We start from the raw sequence: 27576 nt of genomic DNA on the forward strand, positions 1-27576 counted from the left end.
CGGAGGTCCGTACTTAACCTGAAACTGTTCTTAACCTGAAGCACCACTTTAGCTAATGGGGCCTCCTGCTGTTGCCGCGCTGCCGGAGCCCGAGTTCTCTTCTCATCCTGAAGCAAAGTTCCTAACCTGAAGCACTATTTCTGGGTTACTGGAGTATGTAACCTGAAGTGTATGTAACCTGAAGCATATGTAACCTGAGGTACCACTGTATTGTTGTTGTTTAGTCATGTCTGACTCTTCGTGACCCCATGGACCAGAGCACGCCAGGCACTCCTGTCTTCCACTGCCTCCCGCAGTTTGGTAGCTTCAAGAACACTGTCCAACCATGTCGTCCTCTGTCGTCCCCTTCTCCTTGTGCTCTCAATCTTTCCCAACATCAGGGTCTTTCCAGGGAGTCTTCTCTTCTCATGAGCTGGCCAAAGTATTGGAGCCTCAGCTTCAGGATCTGTCCTTCCAGTGAGCACTCCGGGCTGATTTCCTTCAGAATGGATAGGTTTGATCTTCTTGCAGTCCATGGGATTCTCAAGAGTCTCCTCCAGCACCATAATTCAAAAGCATCAATTCTTCGGCGATCAGCCTTCTTTATTGTCCAGCTCTCACTTCCATACATCACTATTGGGAAAAATATTTTATTGGGAGCCCCTAAAGGAAGTCGTCCCCTGGCATCCGGCTCCTACGTCCACAGACCTGCATACGATCGCGAGCCTGTACGGCCTCCACGGCTCATCCTCGGCGCCCATCTAACGCACATGCAATTTATTCATTCATGCACTCACTCCATTCATTCTCGGCCCGCCCGTCCTTCTCCCCGCCCCTTGTCAAGCCCCAGCTAATCAGAAGCGGGCCCAGAGAAGAAGGCGGGCGGAGTGCTCGCGCCAAGCTCTGCGCAGGCGCGCTTCCTCATGAAAATATGCCTATGTATACATGTTCTGGAGCCCGCCGGCGCCTGGCTCCTCCTCTTCCTCCCTGCTCTTTCCCCATCCCCATCCCATGTGTTCTAACCGCGCGGTGCCGGCTTCACGCGCTCGTGGCGCTGCTTCCCCCTCCTCCGGTTCCGGCCTCGAGAGATTCGGCGCAGGCGAGGCGGGCGGGCCGTTTTTCCTCCTCGGCTTCGCGGGTGAGGGGAGCGCGAGGGGGGAACGGCCGTTAAAAGGGGCGGGGGCAAAGCGCGCGCATGTCGTGGCTGGGAAGGGGTCGCGGGGCGCGAGCTTCGAGGCTGCCGCGTGAGGAGGCGGCCAAACTGTCGGCCCCCCCCCCCCGCCAGAAAGGAGAGTCGAGGGGGGAAGGCGGTTAGACTGAGCTGAGGAGAAGGGCGAGCGAAAGGGGTCGCCTCTTTCCCTCAGCCAAACCCTCCCCATAGGCTGCCTCGTCTGTGGGGTCGTTCCTCTCTTTCAAGGGGGCCGCCTCCGTCCTTTGCGTACCACAGATGCTCAGCGATGCTGGATTTTTTTTTGGGGGGGGGAAGGGTGGGCGTTGGAGTCCAGAGACGACCCCCTCCCAAAAAACCCCTCAGCAGACGGATCAGGAGAGCTCCCCCCCCCGCCCCCCAGTGCAGAAGAGGTGGCTTTGCCCCGTATTTAGATACATGTCAGGGAAGGAGCTGAAGCATCATGAAGCCCAGTTGTGTCAGATTATCTATCTGCCCCACAGTTGGTGCTGGTTTTTGGTCAGCATGGCCTAGAGAGGTTGAAGTGTTGGCTCTAGGAATGGCAGAGACCCAGGTTCAAATTCTCGGACCTCCCCCCTCCCATGAAGGTTTACTTTCTCTGACAACCTTTTCTGCCTCGCAGGGTTGTTGAGAGGATAAAAGGTGTGCTTGCTTGGAGGAAAGGGAAAAAAATAATTAGGAGTACACCCCCTTCCTTCTTTTTTCTTGTCGCCCCTCCTGCTTAAAGAAAGGCCTCTGATCCCATCCTCAGTTGAATTCTGTGCCTCAAGAGGTTCCTATTAATGGTGTGCATTCCAGCCATACCCTAAACTGGGGTGATATTGCTGGTAATATTTCAAAACTTAAATGAAGATTATATTTTTTACCCTTTTATCTGATTGAGATTTTTTTGGTTCTCATCGATCTTCTCTTTCCCTGGTCTCTTTCCTCCCACCCTCCCCTACCCCAATTAATCCCCCCCCTAAATTTCTTGCAATATTTGTGTGTGGGGCAAAAACAATGGAATGTGCCTGGAGGGGCATCAGATGTGTTGGATATGACATGCATTCCAACTAAACGTACCATGGCAGCTTTTCCAAAACTTTATTTCATATGAACAGATGAAGTAATCTTTAGACTTCCCGCATCCCTGTGTTTGCTGCAATAGACAAACAGAATTGCTATGCTGTAAGTTTCATCAAATGCAAGTAGGCTGTGGACTGTGTAAGCCGATACGTTTGTTTATGACACTTTTACTATACAGTACTGTCCTTCCAAGGACTCTGGGATAATGTAAGTGGTTCATCTCTTTTCATTTTATCCTTGCAATGGATTAGTGACCGATGCAGGATCATCCAGAGGAACCATATCTCTCCCTTCTAGTCTAAGAAGCTAACCACTGTGCCACACTGGAACTTTCTTTTCCCACAGGAGTAGCCACGTCTCTTACAGCAGTTGTCAAGGTATCTGGCTCTTAAAAGATTGAACACATTTATTATGGCATAAGCTGTTGTGGACTAATGTTGATTTCATCAGATGCAATGTAGTCCACAGAAACTTGTGCCATGATACATTTATTAGTTTTTAAGGCTATTCATTCCGTTTGCTGTTGCTTGTGACTTAAGACACAATTAATATGCTGGATTTTATGGTGATGCAGGAGTCCTTTTGGCCCCACCCAGTCACATTACCACTATCATACATTTATATTCTTCTCCCTAATTCCATGCTGGAGGACACTGAACTGGCAGCAGTGGAGGAATTATGTCTACCAGAATGCCTCTTCAGAGATCTTACCGAGGTCAACCCCAAACTCTGCAAAATCATGCTGTTTGCCAGGGCTTTTAATCTGTGAAGATTTTCCTTTTTTGAAAGCACTGCTGGATGTTCCTGCTAGTTTATACACTATTGTTTTATTATTTTTGTTTATATTCAGATTCTAAATTTTATTTTGTAAGCAACCTTAATTTTTAAATATATATCAAAGGTGGATTAGAAATTAATAGCATAAATAAATGACCGATGGCTCCCATCCCTGTCTGTCTTTCCTTTATGATTTGTTCTCCTGCTTACGCAGAACAAGACATATTTATGATTTGCTGTCTCACTGTTCCTTTAAGCAAGGCATACACTATAAATATGAGTAGTGGATTTTATGAGGTTAATTATAGGTAAAAGAATGTGTTACATTAACTTTTAAATGGAGTTAGAAGTTTTGCATACAGTTGTTCCTGTTATGCACTGTGAAGAGTCAGTGTAGTTTGTATCAAATTTGTCACTAAAATTCTGGGAACTTGGAAGTCAATATCCTATTTTTAGATGGACTGCCGGTTTGCTTTGGCTGTTGCAAGTTATTCTACTTTTCACTGGTAGCTACATTATTATATTTATAGACTGCTATCAATATGCCGGGTGCGTTGTGGTTTAATTTTTACTCTGCCTGCCAAAAAAGTACACAAAGCTTACGTAAAACCAATACAAAACAAAGTAAGTTTCAAAATATATTAAATATCGTGAAAATGCAGAAATACAATCTAAAATGGAAACAAAATGACCAGTGAAACCATACAACAGTTTAAAGCAAAAAGTGGTTTTAAAAGCAGCAGAATACACAGTACAATCAACATTATAAGAAAACCTTCATTACAGAATACTCAGATGTAAATCCTGTTGACTTCAATGGGGCTTACTATATAGGAAGGTGTGTCTAGAATTGCTCCCTAAGGCAATAAGGGGATGGAATTAAATGTATAAATTAAGCCTAGAGTATAACAACAACATCCAAATGGAAATAAAGTTTAAAGTATAATTGTTCTGTCTTTATTAGTTTTAATTGGACAAAGTTCACAGAAATAAATTGGTTAAAATATCTTTCACATACCATTGACAGTTTTGTGCAGGTGGTGTTAGTGTATTTATTCTGTAAAAACTTAAAACATTTTCTGTTTCATTTTCAACATAGTTTCCATGTTTGGATTTAAGTACAACACCATTGTTCCAGTATCTAGGCAGAGATTATTATTATTATTATTATTACTGTGTTGTCAAATTAATTTTTCTTTTCTTTTCCAGGTATTAAAACAAATGAAGTACATTCTGGTAACAGGTGGTGTTATCTCTGGGATTGGGAAAGGAATAATTGCTAGCAGCGTTGGGACAATCCTCAAATCATGTGGCTTGCACGTAACTTCAATTAAAATTGACCCATACATTAACATTGATGCAGGCACCTTTTCTCCTTATGAGCATGGTAAGATGGAGAGAAAGAGCAAACTTTTAAAGATTAAGAATAAAATAATGCTGAGGATGTTTTGAGGGATGGTGGTGTATAATTGCACTCTTGACTGTTGCATTGGGATGAGGGTTTGGAATTGCCAGTGCTATAGATGGAGTTGGTGACGACTTTTTTAGGGTATAATATAGAAATACTGGTTAGTATTTGTAGGGAAGAAGGTAGTTACTGCTTCAAGCAAGTCTAACTTATGCATGTCACTTGGTTTTAGGTGAAGTGTTTGTGTTGGATGACGGAGGGGAAGTGGATTTGGATCTGGGCAACTATGAACGCTTTCTTGATATCCGACTCACGAAAGACAATAATCTGACCACAGGGAAGATATATCAGTATGTCATCAACAAAGAAAGGAAGGGAGACTATCTTGGGAAAACAGTTCAAGGTAGGATATTGGAACTGGGTTCACTTGGCTTTAATAGAGGTCAGCATATCACTGTTTCCAGTATTACGACAGGCCTTGTGCCTTTTGAAACACAAAGGCAATGCTTGGTTCTCTGTGTACTTCAGCTGAATGCCGTTCTGATCTGTACCTGGCAAAGATGGGCATGTTCACATTTATCCCTTCTGCCCATTCGTTCTTGACTCTCTTGGTGGCATGCACAGTTGAGAAAAGTATACAAATAATTCTAAAAATAAGGCATGACAACACTTGATATATACATATATATGGACAATATATAAATTGTTGTTATGCTGTGGTTTGGCTTGTGAAGTTCAAATTGATCATTTATGTTGTTTGCTGACCTAAAATATCTCTGCCTTGATTCATATTATTGTCAGTATTTCTACTGTTTGGAACAGGAGTGACAACTTCATGGGAACAATGTGTTTGGGACGAGGCTATGGTAATTCCTACTTCATCTGGGTATTTATTAGGAATATTGAGAGGGGAACTAAATCAAGTATATTAATGAAAATATATAAAGTATATCAAAGAAAAATATACCGTATTTACGTGAATCTAATGCACCTTCGAATTTAATGCAAATCTCAATTTTTGAAACCAAAGAAGTATTTGCTGGTGCCATCAAATCCAATGCGCACCCTAATTTGGCCAAAAAAGATGTGCAATAAATTTGGGTAAATATGGTACATAGTAGCCCTGGTTCTTGGTAACAGTTTTCCAGTGGCAGGGTCTGCTTATTTTAAATAAATATAAAAGAAGAGTAGTCTATGTTGAGAGGGTTCTAAAACTAAGACATAAGCTGAGGAATAGGATTTCACCCCTAGTCATGTTATGTGCAAGTCACAACAAATATCTATTGATTAATAGGGTATTTCTGTGTGTTGGGTATGTAGCATGTGAACTCTTAAAATACTGGTTTATTATTGTTTTTAGTTTAAAAATGGAGAAATATATTCCAAACTCTTCTCTTCTTCTCTTCTTGTCTTGTCTCGTTTTGCAGTTGTACCCCACATTACAGATGCTATCCAGGAGTGGGTAATGAGGCAAGCACGAATCCCAGTAGATGACGATGGCATAGAACCTCAAGTCTGTGTGATTGAGGTTGGTATCCACAGGTTAAAGGCTGAATGTTGATGTGTCTTGCTAAACCATAGTGTACTGCAGTGTGGGTGAGCTGTAGGAAGGTTGTACCTGATGCTTATTCTCTTTCTCACTTGGCCATTGTTTTTCATGCTGGCTTGTTTCAGACAAACCATAGTTAACATTAACAGTATTCTTCTATTTTGGATGAAACAACAAAGCAAAAGTGTAAGTGAAAATTTCTGATCTCTTCCTCCTTGTGTGGGAGGAGGAGGGGGGGTAGGTGGCATACGAGCCCAAGATTTGCTGCAGCTTGTTCTCGTCATCGTTTGCAGTAATCCATGTATTTTTTTAGAGTAGCATGCAAATTTGGCCAAAGAGTTGTATCTAATTTTAGTCATACTTGGAATGGACTCGTTGAAATTAACAAGCATGACTAACCTAGCTCTATTAAGTCCAGTGAGTCTACTCCGAGTAAAACGTAGATGGATGCAACCCAATATCTTTTTAGGAAATGTCATATATTGATAGTACTCTGGTTAGAATTCTGATAGGGGCATTTGAGAGAGTGTCAACAATTCCCTCCCTCCTTTTAGCAAATTTTATCTTTGTTCACCTAAGGATTTGTTTGCATTAAAGTAGCTTTTCCACCCTTGAGAGAGCAAAACCTTTCATATGTTCTCCAGATAACATATAGTGCTAATTTTCTGGGAAGATTTTGTTTGCAGTCACAGAATATAGAGGAAATTTAAAAGAAAAAATATTGGTTGGGACAACTGGAAATGTGAAAGTGTCAAACACCTAATTGTTCTGGGTTGATCTTGCTTGGTTGGCAAACACTTCTATTTGAATCCAGGCTGAATGAGTTGAACTTTAGTTTCATTCAAAGAACTGGGATAGGATAGTTAGTTACTGCTTAGTACCCATTGAAATAAATGAAATTGAAGTGGAGGTAATTTAGTCTGGATCCAACCTATGGCTTGCATCATCCAGCATCTTATTACATAGCATACTTTGAGGTGAACCACCGATAGTTATACAGAGTGACATTGACACTGTCTTTGTGTTCTAAAAACAGAGTATGGTGCTTAATTCCAGATCTCTCTGTTTTAGCTTGGAGGAACTGTAGGAGACATTGAAAGTATGCCCTTCATCGAGGCATTCCGCCAATTTCAATTCAAAGTCAAGCGGGAAAAGTTTTGTAATATTCATGTCAGTCTGGTACCACAGGTAAGGTATTACTGTTCTTTAATGATGTTGCTCCATCTCAGATGATTAGAAGTGTGTCCTTGGAAATGAGAAATGAAATTGGCATTTTTTTAGCATTATGAACACCAGTACTTAAAAAAAAATAGTATAAAAAAAGGCCTAAAGGCAAAAATATTAAGTAAAATATAGTAATTCAGGCAATATTCATATGTTGTGAAATGCAAACACTAGTTGATGTTTGTATCAAATTGCATAGATTATCTCTGGAGAAGTAACCTGAATCTACCAGGCACTACCTAAATTGTCCTGTACAGGTTTACGTGGAAGTACTTCCTATGTTCAATGGGTCTTCCCCCTTTTACATGATTTATATTGCAGCTTTGGCATCTCAGATATGACTTTTTCACTTGATATAGTCATCATAACAATTAGGTTACAAAATCCTCTATACAGTATTAAATCCTTTCGGAAATGGTAGGAGCTACTGCCACATAAACATTTCTTTTTATGTCAGCTTTTTGTGGCAAGGTTGCTATCATATAGTTGATTACTCAAGTATTTAATATCCAGTAAGAAATCACTGGTTTCTGAAATAATGTAAGTATATATCTTAGTATATGGCCATGACATTGATAGCTTCTTCCATTTGTATTGTAATAAATTTAGTGGAGCCTTACTTGTATGCATAGAAAAATGCCCAAAACTCCTGTGAGTTTTGTTCATCGAAATAGAAGCATTAAATCATGTTTCTGAAAGTATCTGATAAGGAATTAATCAGTATAGGCACATTTAATACTAAATTGTTCATCATGCCTTATTATAGCATGTGAAGCTGTCTTCTAATGATGTTCAGATAAAATCAATTTTACATTATTCTGGGCCAGTGAAAAATACTTCACTTTGCTGTTATTGCTTGCTGTTTCCTTCAGTGATTTGTTAGATTTGTTAAAACTTGGATGATGGCTGTATATGTTGCTGCAGTACATAATACTTTGGAGGGTGTAGATTTGACACACTGTCTTCTCATACATATTTCTTGATGCTTGTGTGCTAGCCAAGCTCTACAGGAGAACAGAAGACAAAACCCACCCAGAATAGTGTTCGTGAACTCCGGGGTCTTGGTCTCTCACCAGATCTGGTAAGTTTGCTGTAGCATGTAGAAATCACACTCTGCTGGTTTTATAGAAGTTTTCAAATATCATAAGTCATAGGGTGGAGAGAGTCGTTTTAAATGATGCCATATCGACAAATAGCCATGAAGCATTTTGTTTGCAGAAGGCTACAAGGCATATTTCATTAACCTACCAAGTGCTAAAGGTTAGGTTTATAACCTGGTGCAGTATTGTTTGATAACTTTTTGTTTTCATTCCTAGATTGTATGCAGATGCTCCACGCCTCTAGATACCTCAGTAAAAGAGAAGATTTCCATGTTCTGTCATGTAGAACCAGAACAGGTAAAAATTGTTTAAATGTATGTGTTTTGATACCGTTGGCACATTTATTTGTGTACAGTCGTACCTCTGCGTGTGTGTGCAGAAACGGTCCTCCGGTTGCGAAAACTTCGGGATACGGCCGGACCTCCTGTTCGCAACCGGAGGTACCACTGTACTTAGGTCATAGATCTGGTCTGTGCATGTAGCAAAATCTTCCCTTTGCAATATACAGCATATAAAGTTAAAAAGAAAAGCTCCTCCCAGGTACTAGAGCTGTGTATTATGCACATCATAAATGTGACAGTGAGCATTCTTTCTCTTATTGAACAGGTAATTTGTGTTCATGATGTCTCTTCCATCTATCGGGTACCTCTTTTGCTAGAGGAGCAGGGGGTGGTTGATTATTTCCGACACCGGCTTGACCTTCCCATTGAAAAGCAGCCTAGGAGAATGCTCATGAAATGGAAGGAGATGGCTGACAGGTGAGCTCGCTCATAGGAAGCAACTGTGCTATTCTGACCTACTGTGTTAGCAGAGGAGTGGCTAGGAGGAGAGCTTGTTTCCTTAGCCCTCCTGAGCTCCAGAGTATTTTGGCAAGAATAGATTCTCTTCCTAACTATTCACCCACAGAAAAACTGTAGATAAATCTTTTTACAGGTACAGTAAGTTAGAACTTGGCAAATTTTGCTGTAGACTAGTTCCTGTGTTAACCTTTATAGTTTTATCTTAACTGGACTGAAGTAGCTATAATATGTGGATGAGTACTTAGAATCATAGAGCTGGAAGGGACACCATGGGTCATCTAGTCCAACCCCCTGCAATGCAGGAATCTCAACTAAAACATCCATGACGAATGCCCATCCAACCTTTGCTTAAAAACCCCCAGTAAAGGGAATTAAGGGATGTGGGTGGCGCTGTGGGTTAAACCACAGAGCCTAGGACTTGCTGATCAACAGGTCGGCGGTTCGAATCCCCGCGACAGGGTGAGCTCCCGTTGCTCGGTCCCAGCTCCTGCCCACCTAGCAGTTCGAAAGCACCTCAAAGTGCAAGTAGATAAATAGGGACCGCTCTCCAGTGGGAAGGTAAATGGCGTTTCCGTGTGCTGCGCTGGTGCTGGCTCGCCAGCTGCGGCTTAGTCACACTGGCCACGTGACCCGGAAGCTGTCTTCGGACAAGCGCCGGCTCCCGGCCTCTTGAGCGAGATGAGCGCGCAACCCCAGAGTCGGGCACGACTGGACCTGTTGGTCAGGGGTACCTTAAAGGTAAAGGGAATTAAGGGAAAGATTTAAACTTAATTAAGGCTACAATCCTATACCACTAAGCTGGGAGTATACCCCATTGAGCCCAATGGGACGTTTCTCAGTAGACATGCCTTCATGTAGAGAAGCCTAAAAAAAACAACCCTTATCCCCATATCTTCATTCTGTAGTGGTAGAATCAATTTTACAACCTCAGTGACCTACCATCTTATTATTTGCATATATAGACCAGGCCTGAGAATTCTCATGCTGAATCATATTATTCATTCAACATTTGGCTTTGTATGCCTGGGCTCTAAATATATACAATGTTGCATATGTGCTGCCAAAGCGAGAGGCTGCTTGATCATTCAGGTCTGATCTTTTAACTAATTATTTTAGCTAATAGTATATAGTTTGTGCTTTTAAAGATAGAAGATATAGTGTTGTGCTTTTTTGTTTTGTTCACACAGATATGATCGCTTATTGGAGACCTGCTCTATTGCTCTTGTTGGCAAATACACAAAGTTTTCAGATTCCTATGCTTCTGTCATCAAAGCTTTGGAACATTCTGCCCTGGCTATCAATCACAAGCTTGAGATCAAGGTATGCTTTTCCACTAGCCCCAGCAGAATCGCTGTCTCCTCTGGATTCATGTTTAAAGCAAAGGGCAGCAATAAACAGGATGTACTTTCCTGTTTTGAGAATGGTGCTTCAGCAGCAGCCAAGGTGCCAATATTTCCAGCCCATAAATACTCATGCACAAAAAACTACTGTATTTAGAAAAAACACAATCCATTTAATGTTACATTCAAGCAGCACTGAGGATAAAAAAACTTACTAACCTGCTGCTACTTGCATAGCCATTGGACATAATTGGTGGTATAGAAGCATAATGGTGATTCTGTTTCGAATCCCCAACTGGGTACTCTTCCTTTCCAGGGGACAAAAGATTTTGGGAAGCTTGCCATATAAAATACATGAATGGGGCAAGAGGCAATCCATTCTTCCCTTGCCCCCCCACAAAAGTGGATAGGAAGGTCACTAAGCAGAATATAGGTTTTGTTTACTTTAAACAGCAATTCAGATCTAGAAACGACAGGGGAAGGGTAGGCAGCCTGGTGCCCTTCAGAAGTTCTGGGCTACATCTCTCATCAGCCTCAGTCAGCATGGACAATAGTGAAGGATGATGGAATTTGAGGTCCAGAATGTCTGGAGGGCTACAGTTTGCTGCTACAGGAATTCAAAACCCTCTTGGAAGAGCTCATGTATGTAATGTGACACCTTGAAACCTCCATCTTTGGAGCTTCAGAGCAAACAGAAGATAACAGTTGTCATGATGGCAGAAGCCCTCCACCAAGGGGAAGGCTCTTGAAGTGTTTCAGCCTATGTGGATGTCTTCCTTCACAAACTGTTGGATTATCTGATTGTTTCAGAAAAGATTGTTTGCATCCCACCCATCCTTCTCTCTTGCATTTCTTACTATACTCAGAGGCAGTCTCTGCACCTGGAGACTGGGCCTCCAATTCTAGAGCACCAAGGCTATTGGAGAGGGGTGGTAGAAGCCCTTTTAGCTCCAAACAGTAAAGATTTGTGAACAGAACAATAAATTGACCATCAAAAATAACATCTGTTTTACAATACAAGACCTGTATTTTTTGATGGGTGCAAAAATTCCATGCTTCAATAATTGGAACAGTTGTGTCATACGTAGTTTTGGGGAAACAAAAAGAAATATGTGTCGATCTCTTCAGATAGTGTTTGACCTGGTTGTATAATAATAATACCAGCAGTGAGGGAGGGGAAAAGCTTTTTGCTCCAATGAGCTAAAAAAGTGGTACCTCTGATTCTGCTTTAATCTCACGTTTTTTAAAAATGGATTTCTTCCTAGTACATTGATTCTGCTGACTTGGAACCAGCTACTCTCCAAGAAGAACCAGTTCGATACCATGAGGCCTGGCAGAAACTCTGCGGTGCTGAGTAAGGCATACATAACCTTGCTTTCCTCCTTGAGACACAGTGACTCCTACTGGCATCATTCTAGGCTTCTTTTATTGTTCCCTGGTTGGCTCAGTATTCTAGTCTGGCTGGGCCTGTTTATATAGAGTTAGAGTGGCTGTTTTCCTTTTTATCTTATGAGCCAAGTAGACAGTGGGTAGACTCGTGGAAATGGACGGCTGAGTTTAACTTAGGTACATTAATATCAGTAGGTCTGTTCAGGGCAGAACTTAGTTGCACAAAACCCAACGTGCCACACATCCAGTTACTCAACGGCAAGAAATCATACTGCCACAAATAAGAGTCTAGTTATATATTAATAGCCAGCGGTCTTTCAATAGCAGTTGACAGCAATTGTTACATAGATCCTGCATGCTCAGAGGCAATTTGCCACTGAATACCAGTTGATAACTCTGAAGAATAGCTCATTTGGTAGAGCATGAGACTCTTAATCTCAGGGTTGTGGGTTTGAGCCCCACGTTGGGCAAAATATTCCTGCATTGCAGGTGGTTGGACTAGATGATCCTCATGGTCCCTTTCAACTCTATAATTCTTTGATGATGGTGGCAGGATTCTGGAACAGAGTATATTAATGAGATTCACTTTTTAGCTGTGAATGCATCCTTTCCCCCCTAATAAATATTTTTATTGAGCGTTTATGTATAAAGATACAAAACAAAGGCAATATAGTACAATAAGACCACAAAAAGATAGAGTGGGACATAAACCAAATATATGTATACAATTCTATCCCGTGTATACATGATCAGAAGTAGTGTATATTGCATTTTAGTCGTGCACTCCAAATTTCCAAGGATACTGCAGGCAGCTGTTGAAGGTTTGCACTTCCTTGGAAGGAACGTCTACTTGCATCTCTGACCTTTGTCATACATAGATTGATACTGCAGAGCACTTAAATCATTCTGAATAGTCTCTTTTGGAGATGGGGAGCAAAACAGCCATGGTGTTCAGCCTTTGAAGCCAGTCCCCTTTTATATGCTTCAATTGCCTGGCTTCAGCAGGATTACTCTAATTAAACAACAGCTATAAATGTAAAACATTTGTTTGAGGGGAACTACACATTTGGTGGAGACTGTTGTCTGGAAACCTGCATGACTGCTAAGTAGCAAAGAGATTTTGAAGGTCAGACACAGCAGGCAACCCTGCACAATATACTTTACTTTAAGCATGCCTTTCTGCTGTTGCTTTGCAGTTATTTGGAAAAGATCCAAGAGTGTTCACTGAACTTCTGAAACTCCCGCCCCTTGAGAGTGATTAATGAAATGCACGAAAGAGATGGACAAATTAGTGAATGTCATATGTAGGAAGAATGGTAGCCATTAGAAAGTTAGTATGCTGAAAAATGGACATGTTCTACAGATCGTTGGCAGATGCAGTGGACATATGACCTGAAAGGAATGTATTTGTATAACCTAGTGCTGTAATATGCATTTTTGAGTCACTCTGTTCTGTTTCTGTGTAGACGTTTGAAGTTTAAAATAATAATGAAAAGCTTTGTGGAATGCAGATTGTTCACCTTCCTGCATTGCAGGGGTTGGACTAGATGGCCCTTCATGTCCCTTCCAGCTCTACAATTCTATGATTCTATGAAAGTGTAACAGACTTTCAGGTGTCATTGAAAGGATTTCTCCCCCCTTTTATGCAGTGGAATCTTGGTTCCAGGAGGGTTTGGTGTTCGAGGAACAGAAGGGAAGATCCAAGCTATTTCTTGGGCAAGAAAACAGAAAAAACCCTTCTTAGGTGAGAGATGATTTATTATTATTACACACCAGGTAGAGGTTTTAACTATTAGGCAATAATCCCCTCCAATACCTCAGGATCAGGTACTTGAGTTGCTATGCAGCCTGTCAAATGTAAGAAGCAACTGTCAAGAGGAGTAGTTTCTGGTTTACACTGATCAATATCTGTTTTCTTCATAACTTTGAGCTTGCTTGGGGGACATACAAGCAGAGATCAGCATCCCTGTACACCCCCCCATCATTGTAACCTTTTTGTCATCTTTGTGCTTATGTGGCCCCCGATGCAAATAGTGGTTGCTATGACAGAGTTATTGGGGACTTGAAGAGAGTGCTATGCTGTCTTTTTCTTCAGGAGTCTGCTTGGGAATGCAGCTAGCAGTTGTGGAATTCGCCCGCAATATCCTGGGTTGGAAAGGTAAATGCAATTATGTAAAAAGACCTCATTGGGGATGGATTTATGGGGGCCAGTACTTAAGATTGCTAATGATTGGTGTTTGTTGTGAATTGGTATAAATTACTACCTGTGACATTTAAATGACTAGCCTTAAAGGGGAACAGCACCCATTTTTCTTCACTCTGTCCTTGTAACTGTTTTCCAAGCCACAGACATCTGCTATGCAGACTGTTGTATTCCTCCAATTCAATTGAACTGATTGGAATAGGGGGCAGTATTCAATCACTACTGATCTTAGAGTTTCACAGGATAATAGTTAAGATCTGTAAAGCATGAGAGTGCTTCAGGGACATATTGTCTCCGTAATCCCTGAATCAAGTCTGCAGGATGGGTCACAGGTATTCATGATAGCATGACCAGTACAGCCCGGCTCACATCATGAGCACCCTGAAAAGTATTCTTTAGCTGCTTGTTATGTTAGTATTTCTGAGTTTTGTGCCTACAGGCTCCTTTTTGAAAAAAGAAGCCTTATATGGTATGGGATGTGAGTAGTTAACGGTTGGACTGTGAACCATAAGCCCATGGCTAAAATATGCTTTGGTCATGATCTCAAACCCTCACTTGCAGCCCTGCAATTTGGGGTTAATGCTGACCTATCCTGCAGACCTAGTGACTGATGGAAAGTTGGGGTTTGCACTGCTAGCCATATCTGATCAACGTTTGTAATTGGCAGATGCCAACTCTACAGAATTTGACCCCAAAACTACACATCCAGTGGTAAGTATGATGTAATTTTTGAGCCTAGGGTGGTTTAACTTCTTGCACGCCAAGACTATTCAGTGTTTTTCCACAGAGAACCAAAAATATGAAATACGTTGGCTGGCTTGCACAGAAATTAATGGCAAGAATAAACGGCTGGGGTGTGAAACATACTCCCCTTATGGTCTTATGGAATGCACCACAAATTGATGAATGGAGCATTGTGGCTATGGTGCCTATCTCTGTTGCATTGTATAAGTCAAAACTTTCAAGGTTGTCTTCAATTGAGTTTTACTCAGAGTCGAACCATTGAAATTAATGGTCCTAATGTAACCATAATCATTAACTTTTGTAGGTCTACTCTGGGTATGACAAGTTTTGGCCCATATGCCTGGAGAGAAACAACAACAACAAAACTTTATTAGCAAAGCCAACAGGCCACAGCTGTACAAGAGTTAAAAGTAAAAATAAAGATAAAAGGAGGAAAAGAACAGGCAAAAGATGGTCCGTCGGATGAACAAGTCTGTCACTCAGATGGTGGCCCTCAATTTCGCAGCTCTCTCGATGTACCTCGCGACCTTCTCTGTTATCTGACTTTCCGTATCAGATAATAGAAAATACAGTGTAATGTCTGATGAACGGCCGGGGTTGGAGAGAATGAGTGGAGTAATAATCTCATTCCTTAGGTCTTTGTAGAGGGGGCAAGAAAGAAGGACGTGAGACACTGTTTCCGTGTTACCATCTCCACATGGGCAGAGTCGTTTTTCAAATGGAGTCTTTTGGTAACGACCTTCGAGTACAGCAGAGGGAAGAACATCCCATCTAGCCAATGTAAAGGCACGTCTGTATTTCGGGATGGTTAGTTTAGACAAGTATGAAGCTGGAGAGTCAAAATGAGAAGGGGGAAAGTAGGTATACCATGGGCACAGTTTCTTTAAGATGGTCAGGTTGTTTTGTCGTTCGATGTCTTTCAGGCGCTGGCCTATTAGACTCTTTGCTTTGATGAGGCCCATTGATAATAGGGACTGTGAGTGCAGACCGCATGTAAGGAGTTTTTGATGCACGGTTTTGAACCACTTGCTTTTGTGAGAGTCTTGCATTACTAAAGGCAGTAGACCAGGTGGATTCAGATTAAGACGAAGCCAATAGTTGAATGTTCTCTGCCAAGTCCGAGTTTCCACAGATGGAAGGCAGGCCTCGAGTCTTAATGCTGCGTTGGGAACACAGGGGGGGACACCGAGAATCTGCCTTAGAAATTTAGACTGGACAGACTCAAGACTGGAGCAGTGGTTCCCCGTCCAGATTTGGGCCCCATACAGTAACTGCGCCAGAGGTTTTGCTTGATAAACTTCAAGGGCTGCTGGGATGTATCTGCCCCCCTTCGTGTAGAAGAAGCGGGACAGCATCTTGATACTTTGAGCTGCTTTTTCTTTGGCACATTTTTGATGGACATCCCAGGACCCAGTCGACTGGAAAACGATACCCAGATATTTGAAGGCTTTGACTTGTTCAATTGTCTGGTTATCCATCCTCCAGCTATACTGTCTGTGTTTCCTTGCAAAAACCATAGTTTTGGTTTTCTGATAGTTTATTGCAAGTTGCTCTCTCCTACAGTATGCTGAGAATTCACTTATGAGCCTATTTAAGCCTATTCTTGTTCGGGATAGGAGTATCGCATCGTCAGCGTACAAAAGCACTGATATTGCTTTGTCAGCCAGTTTGGGGGCGTGGAAGTCCGGAGATGACAAACAGTTAACCATATCGTTGATGTAGATGTTGAATAGAACTGGGGCCAGGATGCAACCTTGCTTGACCCCCTTACTGACAGAAACTGGTCCTATAAGATGGCCGTTTAACGAAGTTCTTACATGCAGCACCGTGTCTTTATACAAACAGCTCATCAGAAACCTGGAGAGAAAGCAAGACCCCTCTATCCATGTGGGACATAATGTTCAAATATGTTACAATATGGCATGTCAAATTTGATGCATCTAGGCCCAGGATGTAGGATCATTTACAGTTAATACCATATTTCTGCTTTTATGTTATTTTATTGATTTTTTAAAAATTTATGGACATTTATAGCCCACCTTTCCTTCAAGGAGCTCAAGGTGGCGTACAGGGTTTTCTCTCTCCGTGTTTTATCCTCACAACGGCCTTCTGAGGAAGCTTAGGCTGAGAGACAGTGACTCGCCCATGGTTCCCTTGAGCCTATGTTGCATCTCTCGTCTCCCTCCTTGCCCCCAGCCAACCTACAGAACTGAATGACTATCTGTTTTGTATGGAAAGTCCAGGCCGTTCCACTACAGAACCCCATGACTCCTCTCTAAAGTAATCTCTTGGCTTGATTGAAATGTGATGAAACCAGTCTTCTACTTGTAGAACACAAATGATTAAGATTGATGTTTATGGCCTTTTGTTTATGCCAAGAGCTACCCTTTGGTGTATGCTTATCTTCTAATTCCTTTTCAATCCCATTGTCCTCTTTTGAATTACTTTCCTCAGATCGTAGACATGCCGGAGCATAATCCTGGTCAAATGGGTGGGACCATGAGGCTTGGGAAGAGGAAGACAGTTTTTCACACCAAGAACTCAGTCATGAGTATGGCTCTTCCTAGACCTATGTTGTCTCTCCTTCTCCTTTGTATCCCACTTTCCTTTTGCTTACTGATGGTACAAATGCATGATCTATTGTGTTAAGTACTGGAAGATTTTGTGCTAAACAGCTTCCACTCCTCCTGTTGTTATTTTAAGTAATTGATCAGTCTCCTTCCACGTATGTTCCTTGGCGATGCACACAACATATAATAAAAGCAGTTTCAAAACGGCACAAATAAATAACAGATGAGTTTAAAAGCAATACAAAATGGATAAATATGGCAGAGATGTGTTGATCCAGCTGGAAAGTTTCTTGGAACAAACTTTTCAGGAACAGAGACTTTTTCTCTCATTTCATACCAAAACTTTGTGGTGGTACAGGGACTTAATGGTAGCAAGTTTAGTGTAGACAAGAAATACTACTTCATACAATGCATATGTAAATTATAGAATTCACTGCTAGAAGATGTGATGGCCAGTAGTTTTGATTTTAAAGGGGATTAGACAGCTCAGTCTGTGGCTGCTGACCATGGTGGTTAAATAGAACCAGGTCCAGAGATGATATGCCAGTTGCTGGGGAGTGACAGGGGGAGACAATTGCCTTGATGTCATTATTGAAGTTCTTAGAGGCATCTGGTTGGCCACCGGGATGTAGCACGGTCTAAATCAGGGATGCCCAAATGTTTTTCAAAGAGGGCCAGATTTGATGATTTTTTTTATTTTTAGGATTGAACTTGTTGAGCTTTCTTTAGGATTTGACCCCAATAAATATACTGCCACAGGGGGTGCCAATTAGGTCCCCAAAACAGACTTTGGACATGCCTTGTCTAGATAGACCCTAGGCTGGTCCAGCAAGTCTCTTTTTTATCATCTTTGGTGGTCCAGTAGAATTCTGAAATTTATTCTTTGGAGGTGAAGGTGTGGTGTTAATGTGTTTAGCCAGTCTGTAATAAGCACAGCCATATTTTCTCCATGGATAGGAAAACTGTATGGAGACGGTGACTATTTGGAAGAGAGGCACAGACACAGATATGAGGTATGTCATCTAGTATGCAGCAATATTTCTCAACCCCCGCCACCACAGTGGCTTTTCTGAAGAGAAGTGATTGTATGACACCACTTTCCCTTCCACAGGTAAACCCAGAGTTGAAAAACACCTTTGAAGAAAACGGTCTGAAATTTGTGGGCCAGGATGTTGAAGGAGAGCGAATGGAGGTGGTTGAGCTGGAAGGTAAGCACTTTAATTAGTAGCTGGGAGACTGACACTGTTGTCTTAGGTGACAACTAATATGGAAAGAGGAAATCTTCCTTCCTTGGATGGGAAGAATGAATGTCAAGTGCCACAATAGTTAGTAGATGCAGCAGAGAGACAGGATGATGGTACTCAGAAAAGCTTTATATTGCCTTTGTACTTTAGCCTGGCCTTGCCAATTGAGAGGGCTTCAGATAGTAACCTAACAAAGCATGTTACCATCTTCTCTCCTAGAGCATCCATTTTTTGTTGGTGTTCAGTTTCACCCAGAGTTCCTCTCCAGACCTATAAAGCCATCTCCTCCTTACTTCGGCCTCCTCCTGGCTTCTGCAGGGAGGCTCACACATTATCTACAGAAAGGATGCAGACTCTCCCCCAGGTAAGTTCAGCTTGAGTGTCTTGGCTCGTGGTATAACTGCCGGCTTGGCAGTGTTTTCTGTTCAGCATGGTGCACCAATGAAACACTCTCTCCTATTTCTGTTAGGCATAAAAACCTTAAGGCTGTATTGTATCTTCCTTGAACTTGGAACTACAATATCAGTAATGCCTTTGTAGAATGAAAGTGTAGGGAGTTGTGCTTCTATTGTGGCTCATTAGTCTCTGGCTTAATCTCCCTTCTTAGGAAAATTGGTCTGCTTTTATTTGTTAAGTACTGGAGAAAACTGCTGACACATATTTTGGGTATCAGTGTCCTAAATGCTCTTTGTCATGATTAAGGCCAGTCTTCTGGTATCATTCCACTTACAAAGAAATTGCTACCAAACAATCTCTCCCCCCTTTCCCTCCCAGTGTAGTCTGGCACTATAGTACTGCCTGCCAAAGGCTTGTGGAGTTTTGCCAGACTCAGAATGACTCTTCGCAAAATTGCACTCTCTAGGAGCTTTGTCTCGGAGAAGCTGCAAGGGGATGTGTGCACAAGGCTTACATTTTCTGTTCAACATAGCGAAGAGGGAAGTCCATTCATCTCCCCTGCATTTTGGTGTGTGTTCTAGAGATGTGGCAGTCTCCTGTATATTTCCTCTGGCAAAATGCATGCTCCCCCCCCCTTTGTACGCCACACATGGTATCCTTTATTGCTAGTCTGCCCAGCACTTGAAGTTGCCCCTAGAGTAAAAGGCTGCAAGAATCCTTAATGTCACCTGGTCAGTGCCTGCCCTCTGCACTAAGAAGGTCCATGCCTTTTTAACCAATTGGGCGATTTTAAAGAACAATACAAGCCACAAATTGGATGTATGAGAATCCTCAAAGGCTGGAAAGCAGGCCTGGTGTCAGCACCTGGTATCCTAGAGTAGCTGTTGGGACTTTGGTGGCCCAGCAAGGCCCACCAGCACTGATGTCTCTGCCCCCCCCTCCACCTCCAGTTAGGTGACTGGGGTCCGAAAGTCATATTTATTTCATTCTGTACCCTAGAGTGACACTAGGTCAGATGCTGTGGGGCCCTGTGAGAAATTAAAATGTTGCTGTTGTCACTGCCAGATTTGCTGAGAAGGACCAGCTAGGCTACTTTGTGGAAGTCTGTCATAGGCTGTAGTTTCTGACTGGCTAGGTCATTTAGATGAACTTGCATTTGTAACTAATGAGCCAGAGCCAGTGTGTAGAAGTGCTTATCTTTCTAATGGTCTGAATGTTACAGGGATACCTACAGCGATAGAAGCGGAAGTAGTTCACCAGACTCTGAGATCACAGAACTGAAATTCACTGCAGTGAATCATGAGTGATTGCTGGTAATGCTGTCCTTTCATGTTCTGAACTTTCAAATTATCTTTCTTCCATCTCTCCCAGTTGTGAATTTGGGCCAAATCTCTGGGCGTTTCTTAACCATGGGGGGAAAATTGTCTGGTCTTAGTGCTTTCAGATTGGGAGGAGTGGCATCTCAAAGCATAGTGCACAAATACAGGCAAAGCTAAATATACCATGAGATCTACATGTTGAACCTGGCTAGTGTGCCTTGCTAACAGTGACATTTCCATGTACATTGCCATGGGTCCTTTTGTGGAAAGGAAAAGCAGTGTGGTGTACTGGTTAGAGTGTCAGACTAAAGAGACAAGGATTCAGATCCACAGTTTGCCATGAAGTTCTCTGGGTGATGTCAATCACTACCTCTCAGTGACTAACCTGTTCTGTAAAGATGTGTCAGGAGAGAAATCGGCAAACATTTTATGTTACTAAAAGAAAGCTAGCATGTAAATTGGGCCACATTCCCTTCTGAGTAACTGTTTGGGGGCCATGTCAGTGGTGGGTGGTGTCAGAAGGAAACATACATTTGACTAGTTAACACTTATGCACACACACAGAGTATCTTCTATTCAGACAAGAGGCAGTCAAGAGTTCAAGGAGTTTCCAACCAGGCAAAAATACTCGAGAAAGTATGGAGCATGAGCAGTGAGGGGGTGGCTGAGGATGGTGTGTGGCCTGGGGAGACTCCCAAGGGCCAGATGGGAGGGTCTTGGGTGGTTTCTGGGCCTGAGGTTTCTTACTGTGATGTAAATATACTAAAACAAATGCATTTCTTTTATTAAAAAAAATCCTTTTGTCTCTCTTATCTACCCTCCTCCCCACTATTCCAGATATGCCTAATATTCAGAAGATCCTTCATTCCTTTGATGCAATAGTTGAACTGCTGGAGTCTCTTAAATCACGTCACGTTAATTGTTTTTTGAAAAATCATGGCACATTTCTTTTGTTCATTTAAACTTATTTTGTATTCTGAGAAGCTGACACAGTGGTGCTCACCCGTGCACGATGGTGAGCTTAAAAACAAGAACTTCAGAAACAGAGCAAAGGGGGGGGGGGGGAGAAATTCTGGATTTCTGAAGAGCCTTGATACACCACTGTAAATGGTCAGTGCTGCCAAGGAGAATATGTGTCTAGGCTTTCTGTTCACTTCCATTGTGGTTGGTTTAAATTACAGTATTTACTCTCTTGGTGGATTGTGGGAAGAGAGGTGCCACAAAGAGGGAATAACTTGACACATATTGAGAAGCAAAGTGGTGAGATTTGGTGCCACCATTGAACCTTTGTTCCAGGAGATTCCTTTTCCTGCTGGTCAAATCTTAGGGTATTTGGTTAATTCTAATCCTAAACAAGTCATATTATGCTGCAGTGATATAATTAAAATAGAGTATAACACCACCACCCCTTTTAGAAGCTTGTGATGGGCAGTTTTTGTTTTTGTCCTGCTTCCTGGACTGCCATAACTCCTTGCATCAAGGGGGCCACGTGTACAAGAAAGTGACTTTTCAGAAGCTGCCTTTGCAACTCTCATTGAGAGACTTGCCTTGGACTAAAAAGTCCAAGGCCCCACACTGCTGGGAACTTGTCATGTGACACATATGCAATATGTGGCCTGTGCTCAGCAATATATTTACTCCATCCCAAAGAAGAGGAAAAGGGCGACGCTAGGCTTCTGCAAAAGGCGGGAGCTGCATGAAACAAGTGTTTGTAATCTCCCCTTTTCCAGTGTAGGTTGTAAGCTGCCTTTCCAGCAAGCTAGGAGAAACTCTGTTACTAAAAAAATGTACCGCATATCTAAACACTTCTGAGTTTAATAAAACTTGGGGAACACCATCTGTGTGTCTGTTCTGGTTATCTATCAAACTTGACTCGTTTTACACTCGCCCCCCTTCACCATCTTGCTGTAAGATGGTGTCTGCTTCATACCTGATTCTCCTTCCTGCTAATGGGTTACGTCAGCAACTTCCTGGATAAGTAGTTGAAGAAAAATGCTGTTTTGGAAAGCAAGGGCTAATTATCTATAGAGATTGCTAATACACAAATTTTCCCTCCCACTTTTTCATAGCTTTACCACCATGTATGGCATTTTTCCATAGGAAGCAAAATCCAGTGGTGCCATTCAGAGTTAAAATGTTAATGTGCTGTCTTGATGCCAAGGGAGAATAATGCTCTCCAGTAGCCTTGAAGAAGGTACCCAACTTAGGAATAAGACCCAGTCATGGCTCCAGAATTCTTCCTGCAAACCACCTACAAATACAAGATACCTGTTAGACGCAAGCTCTTTATTGGGCTACATTTCCTTTGTGTGCAGGTTTTGTAACTGGTTGGCTTGTGGTGGTGTTTAGCTGTCACCTGAAAAAACAGCAGGTAGCATTGCTGGTATTTTGTTGTTGGAAGGCTTCCTTCTCCTTCAGCAAGCTCTCTACTTTCACCTCCAACTTCTTGATCTCCTCTGTCCATTTCTGGAGATTTATAAAAAGCAGGTGTTATTTCCTTTCAGATATTTGCAGCTGCTGCCAAATTACCTTTTTGTCCAAAACTGATCTCTGGCAGTGAGTTTTGCTAGAAGGGCGAATAGATTTGAGGGAATTGGCAGTATGTATTTCAGGCCAGGCTGTTTGGCTTGGTTCAAATGCAGCAGTAAGTGATAGCTACGGTGTGCATCATCAAGCAAAGAATAGCAATTGAAGGCCAAAGACAGCAGATAATGTGATTTATTGCATCTGCCTGCTATGGCTGCCACAATTGTCAGTCCACCAGGGATAGAATTAGTCAATAGTGCTTTTTTGAGCTAGAACGAAGTGGGAAGCTGATCAAAAGGTTTTATAATTTTTTCCCTAATAGAATCCATATTTTGAGGCATTATTTTTACAACAAGGTCCACTTCCTCACTGATAACCAATGGAAAGTAATTTGGTCTTAAATGTTTTAAAGGTCATTATTATTTATTATTAAATTTATATACCGCCCTATAGCCTCAGGGCAGTTCACAAGTCGGTTAGTTCTTATTCTTCCCTAGCTCCAGTGTAACATTTTCTGAAGAAAGCAGTGAAGGTGCCCGTCTGTGGCTAAACTTTCCCTACGCCTATTGAGCCACGTTGCAAATAATTTTGACAAAATAAAAACTCCCCACTGCTGCCACGTATCGAAATCCAGACCCAAAGTGACACACAAAAATCCACTTAGGGATTTCCTCTCTGCCTTTCATTTCAGCAGCCTAATTGAGAAAGGGGTGGGGGGTGGGGGAGAAAGCATTTTTGTTGTAGAACACAAGGAAAGTGCTCTATACTGAATCAGACCATTGGTTCACCCCTCAGTATTCTCTACACTGGCTGGTAGCTGCTCTTCAGGGTTGCAGGCAGGGGAGATGTCAGGAGTTAAGCTTGCATGCAAGGCAAATGATTATCACTGAGCTATGGCCCTTCCCCCATTTAACAATGGTAACAATTGTTAAAACAATTGGGGAAGCCTTGCATATCACTTGGAGATAGACCAGTAGATTTGAATCCTGCTAGGCTGTGCAAAAACTGAAAATTACCTGCCGGCACCACTCTTGAATGGCGCTACCAGTAAGGGGGCCCTGAATACTACCTTCTCGTCGCATGTATACTTCCCCTTGGTCTGTTTCATAAAGGAGAGGCATGTTCTGCTTTGGAGGATGAACACTTAGTCGAATAACTTTCAGGAAGATGCCAGTGTCTTCGGCTTTGATAACTGGGATGAAGCTCAGTGTGTAGTCCGATGGGAAAACCTGCGGTTTGAAGCCTTTCAAAAGAGCATCTATGAGCAGCCGGATCCTGTCTTCATCTTTGTGGTCACACCTGACTCCACGTACCATGCCGTTATCCTCAACCCCCACAAAAAGGCTGCCACCTTCACTGTTGAGAAATGCACACATATACTTCCGCACATGATGTTTTAGGGTACCTGCCAGATATTCCCCACTTCCACGTTTGAATTCCACGTTCCGGGTTTCGCTGCCCATGGAAGCTCCATAGAATAGGCACTCTTTCCCTACGATCGCTCTCTGGACAATGGCACTGTCTGAGCGGGTGCCGCTCAGAAAGGCCTCCGGCCGTTCTGCCATACAGGAGTAGTGAGGAAACTTTCTGATGCGGTTGAGATGGTGTTCGTTTAGAATCAACTTCCTGCTTCTCTCATACCCTTGCCCTTCCAGAAAAGTTTCTGAGCTGCTGCCAACAGAGTCACTCTGCAGACATGACAAGGGAAAACAGGTAAGGGCAAATCCCATGGAGATGGGCTATAGCAAATACAATTCTTTGGGGGTGGGAGGAGGTAACATTTAAACTAGGAAGCCATTTAGATCATGGCTATAACATACAAACCCCATTAACAACCCTCTCCCTGTCTCACACTGATGCTGGGAGTTAGACCTAACTCATCATCTGAGACATGCAAAAGGAGGCAATACGGTCTGACTCTGGTAGTGGCTGAGCTAGAGGAAATGTTAGGCCGAATTGCTGCGATAAAAATGAATGTATTGCCAAGGATGCTGTTTTTGTTTCAAACATTGCAAATTTTGGATAAAATGGAGTGTTTCAAGAAGTGGCAGAGAGATATTTCTAGATTTGTCTGGCAGGGCAAGAAGCCTCGAATAAAATTCAAGATATTAACTGATGCTAAAGAAAGAGGTGGATTTGCCCTGCCAGACTTAAAACTTTATTATGAATCAGCTGCTTTTTGCTGGCTGAGAGAATGGATGCTTCTTGAGAACACTGACGTGCTGGATTTAGAAGGCTTCAACAATGTTTTTGGATGGCATGCATATTTGTGGTATGATAAGGTCAAAGCACATAAAGCGTTTAAAAACCATATTGTCAGAAAAGCACTGTTTAATGTTTGGATAAGATATAAGGACTTGCTTGAAAATAAAACCCCAAGATGGTTGTCACCAATGGAAGTGAAGGCTCAGAAAAAGCTCAATATGGAGGCCAAATGGCCGAAATATTGGGAAATTTTGGAACAAGAGGGAGACAGATTAAAACTACAGAGTTTTGAAAAATTAAAAAATAGAGTGCGAGATTGGCTTCATTATTACCAGATAATGGAGGCATATAACTTGGATAAAAAAATTGGCTTCCAGGTGGAAAAATCAAAATTGGAAACAGAACTGCTAGATCCTAAAATTAAGAATTTGTCAAGAATGTATAACTTGCTGTTGAAATGGAACACTCAGGATGAAACGGTGAAATCTGCTATGATAAAATGGGCACAAGATGTTGGACATAATATTATGATGGCTGACTGGGAACAGTTATGGACCACAGGTATGAAGTTCACAGCATGCAATGCCTTAAGAGAGAATATAATGAAAATGATATACAGGTGGTACATGACACCAGTCAAGCTTGCAAAAATCTATCATTTGCCCGATAACAAATGTTGGAAATGTAAAGAGACCGAAGGTACATTCTTTCACCTTTGGTGGACATGCCCAAGGATTAAGACTTTCTGGGAGATGATCTATAATGAAATGAAAAAGGTATTTAAATATACCTTTCTGAAGAAACCAGAGGCCTTTCTCCTGGGCATGGTCGGCCAATTGGTGCCAAAGAAGGACAGAACTTTCTTTATGTATGTCACAACAGCAGCAAGAATACTTATTGCAAAGTACTGGAAGACACAAGATCTACCCACCAGGGAAGAATGGCAGATGAAGGTGATGGACTACATGGAACTGGCGGAAATGACTGGCAGAATCCGAGACCAAGGAGAAGAGTCGGTGGAGGAAGATTGGAAGAAATTTAAAGACTATTTACAGAAACATTGTAAAATTAATGAATGTTAGAAGGATGTTGGAATGATGTTATGTGACTTTAGCAGGAAGGATATAAAGGATTTGGGGAAAACTGACAGTTAATTGGTGAAAGGAGGGAAAGTAAAGCTACATTATACTAAGATAAATTACAGGACTAAAATTTGAAAAGATGGAAAGGATTTGCTGAAATAGATAATCGATCTAGAATACAAAAAAGGGAGGTGTGAGGAGGTCAAGGAAATAAGCTAATGAAAGATAAGTAATGGGAAGATTTGTTGTATTTTTCTTTGTTTTTTCTTTATTGTTTAATGGATTTTACTTTTCTGTTTTTTTTCCTTTGTATTTTATCCTTTTTTCTTTACCTATTGTGATGTGTTGTATTGTTTTTTGTTTAAAATGATGTTTTTTACTTTTTCTTTTTGTACCCCTTAAAACTTTAATAAATATTATTTTTTTTAAAAAAGAGCTAGAGGAAATACGTGTATCTAGTAACGAAACAAGTTGACCTGGGTGATTATTAAACAGACATTGGAAGCTTGAAAGTGAAATCTGGGGTGTTTGCCTTAGATGTTTGACTATAGAAACTATCAAAAAAATGGGGGCAGGAATGTAGGTGATTAATTTATTTCCTTTCACTGCTTGGATCAGTATCGAGAAATGTAATGTACAGTACTCTGAAGGTCTAATGAATATTCTCTTTTGTAGGAAACCCAGCCGGACAGGCGGGGTATAAATTATTATTATTATTATTATTATTTTCTTTCAGTGTTCCTATTGCTGGAGTCTTACCTCTCTGTTACCTTTGGCATGAAATGCAAACGTCTTGCCATGTCCCACAATGAGATTCTTCCCTTTCTTCACCAGCTCCTTGGTAAGCTCCGACTCTGTCTCAGAGGCAAGTAGCAGCTGCTTTATGACATGCTCCAAGCTGGAGTCTGTGGCTACCTGGACAAAGGCATAGGCTTGCCTGCGTTTCTTTACCACTTCGATGTTGTGTCTCTGGAGGATGACGCTAGCCATGCCCAAGATGTCCTTGAGCATGCTGCAGAGAACTTCGCGGGAATACTTGGGGTTCAGGTTGCCAACGTAGAGAACATAGGGACGTGCCTGCCCAGAATCTTCATAATCTACCTCCTCCTCAGCTTTCGCCTCTATCAAAGACTGCTCTGTGGCCTGGTCAACGTTGTCAACTGGTAATGCACATTCTACTATGATCTCTGGAATGGTTGTTGCTTCCATTTGCAGACCTAAAAAATGGTCTGAAAAATTCTAGAAGCGGAATTGATGGTAGTTGCTCTTATTCCTCATTGGGGTATAGCTGGCTGGTGTACAGGAGGCCAGACTGCCTTGCTAATTCTATGCTGAACTTACTCTTATTACTTAGCACATGACTGATGTATGGTCACTAGTTTCTGGCTTGTTTCTGTGGTCGATGAAGAAACAGGGAGCTACAGGAACTGTGGCGGAAAAGGCCTTGGCATGGTTTCAAAGCCTACG

General features: G+C 42.0%; 2 protein-coding genes across 5 annotated transcripts; one reads left to right on the forward strand and one right to left on the reverse strand.

The window, feature by feature from the left end:
* Positions 1-922: 922 nt before the first annotated feature.
* Positions 923-22131, forward strand: CTPS1 (CTP synthase 1). 3 transcript variants are annotated; one of them, XM_053398473.1, is made up of 20 exons: positions 1041-1117; positions 2269-2335; positions 4220-4397; positions 4651-4821; positions 5846-5946; positions 7039-7155; positions 8189-8272; positions 8508-8588; positions 8898-9049; positions 10279-10411; positions 11697-11785; positions 13470-13564; positions 13916-13978; positions 14691-14734; positions 17222-17318; positions 18295-18350; positions 18449-18545; positions 18801-18945; positions 20200-20290; positions 21134-22131. In XM_053398473.1, exons 3-19 carry the CDS (start codon positions 4232-4234, stop codon positions 20282-20284), a joined length of 1776 nt encoding a protein of 591 aa, XP_053254448.1. In that variant the 5' UTR covers positions 1041-1117; positions 2269-2335; positions 4220-4231; the 3' UTR covers positions 20285-20290; positions 21134-22131. The 3 variants fall into 3 exon arrangements, with proteins under 3 accessions (XP_053254447.1, XP_053254446.1, XP_053254448.1); XM_053398471.1 differs by lacking the exon at positions 2269-2335 and having other exon boundaries at positions 924-1117; XM_053398472.1 differs by lacking the exons at positions 2269-2335; positions 7039-7155 and having other exon boundaries at positions 923-1117.
* SLFNL1 (schlafen like 1) lies at positions 22094-27333 on the reverse strand. Of its 2 annotated transcripts, none has more exons than XM_053398474.1 (3): positions 26869-27333; positions 23892-24510; positions 22094-22762 (listed from the first exon to the last, which is right to left on the reverse strand). In XM_053398474.1, the coding sequence occupies exons 1-3, from the start codon at positions 27316-27318 to the stop codon at positions 22548-22550; spliced, it is 1284 nt and encodes a 427-aa protein (XP_053254449.1). In that variant the 5' UTR covers positions 27319-27333; the 3' UTR covers positions 22094-22547. The 2 variants fall into 2 exon arrangements, with proteins under 2 accessions (XP_053254449.1, XP_053254450.1); XM_053398475.1 differs by having other exon boundaries at positions 22568-22762; positions 23839-24510.
* Positions 27334-27576: the final 243 nt, after the last annotated feature.

This window comes from Podarcis raffonei, chromosome 8 (assembly GCF_027172205.1).
Source record: "Podarcis raffonei isolate rPodRaf1 chromosome 8, rPodRaf1.pri, whole genome shotgun sequence".
Classification (NCBI taxonomy): domain Eukaryota; kingdom Metazoa; phylum Chordata; class Lepidosauria; order Squamata; family Lacertidae; genus Podarcis; species Podarcis raffonei.

Bases quoted from the DNA above. Each gene is read 5' to 3' on its own strand.
- CTPS1 (XM_053398471.1), top strand. From the start codon at position 4,232: ATGAAGTACATTCTGGTAACAGGTGGTGTTATCTCTGGGATTGGGAAA. The intron at 5,947-7,038 runs GTTGGTATCCAC...TCTCTGTTTTAG, and splicing joins CTCAAGTCTGTGTGATTGAG to CTTGGAGGAACTGTAGGAGA. The intron at 8,273-8,507 runs GTAAGTTTGCTG...TTTCATTCCTAG, and splicing joins TTGGTCTCTCACCAGATCTG to ATTGTATGCAGATGCTCCAC.
- SLFNL1 (XM_053398474.1), bottom strand. From the start codon at position 27,318: ATGGAAGCAACAACCATTCCAGAGATCATAGTAGAATGTGCATTACCA. The intron at 24,511-26,868 runs GTAAGACTCCAG...TCATGTCTGCAG, and splicing joins ATGCCAAAGGTAACAGAGAG to AGTGACTCTGTTGGCAGCAG. The intron at 22,763-23,891 runs GTAGTATTCAGG...ATAAATCTCCAG, and splicing joins AGTATACATGCGACGAGAAG to AAATGGACAGAGGAGATCAA.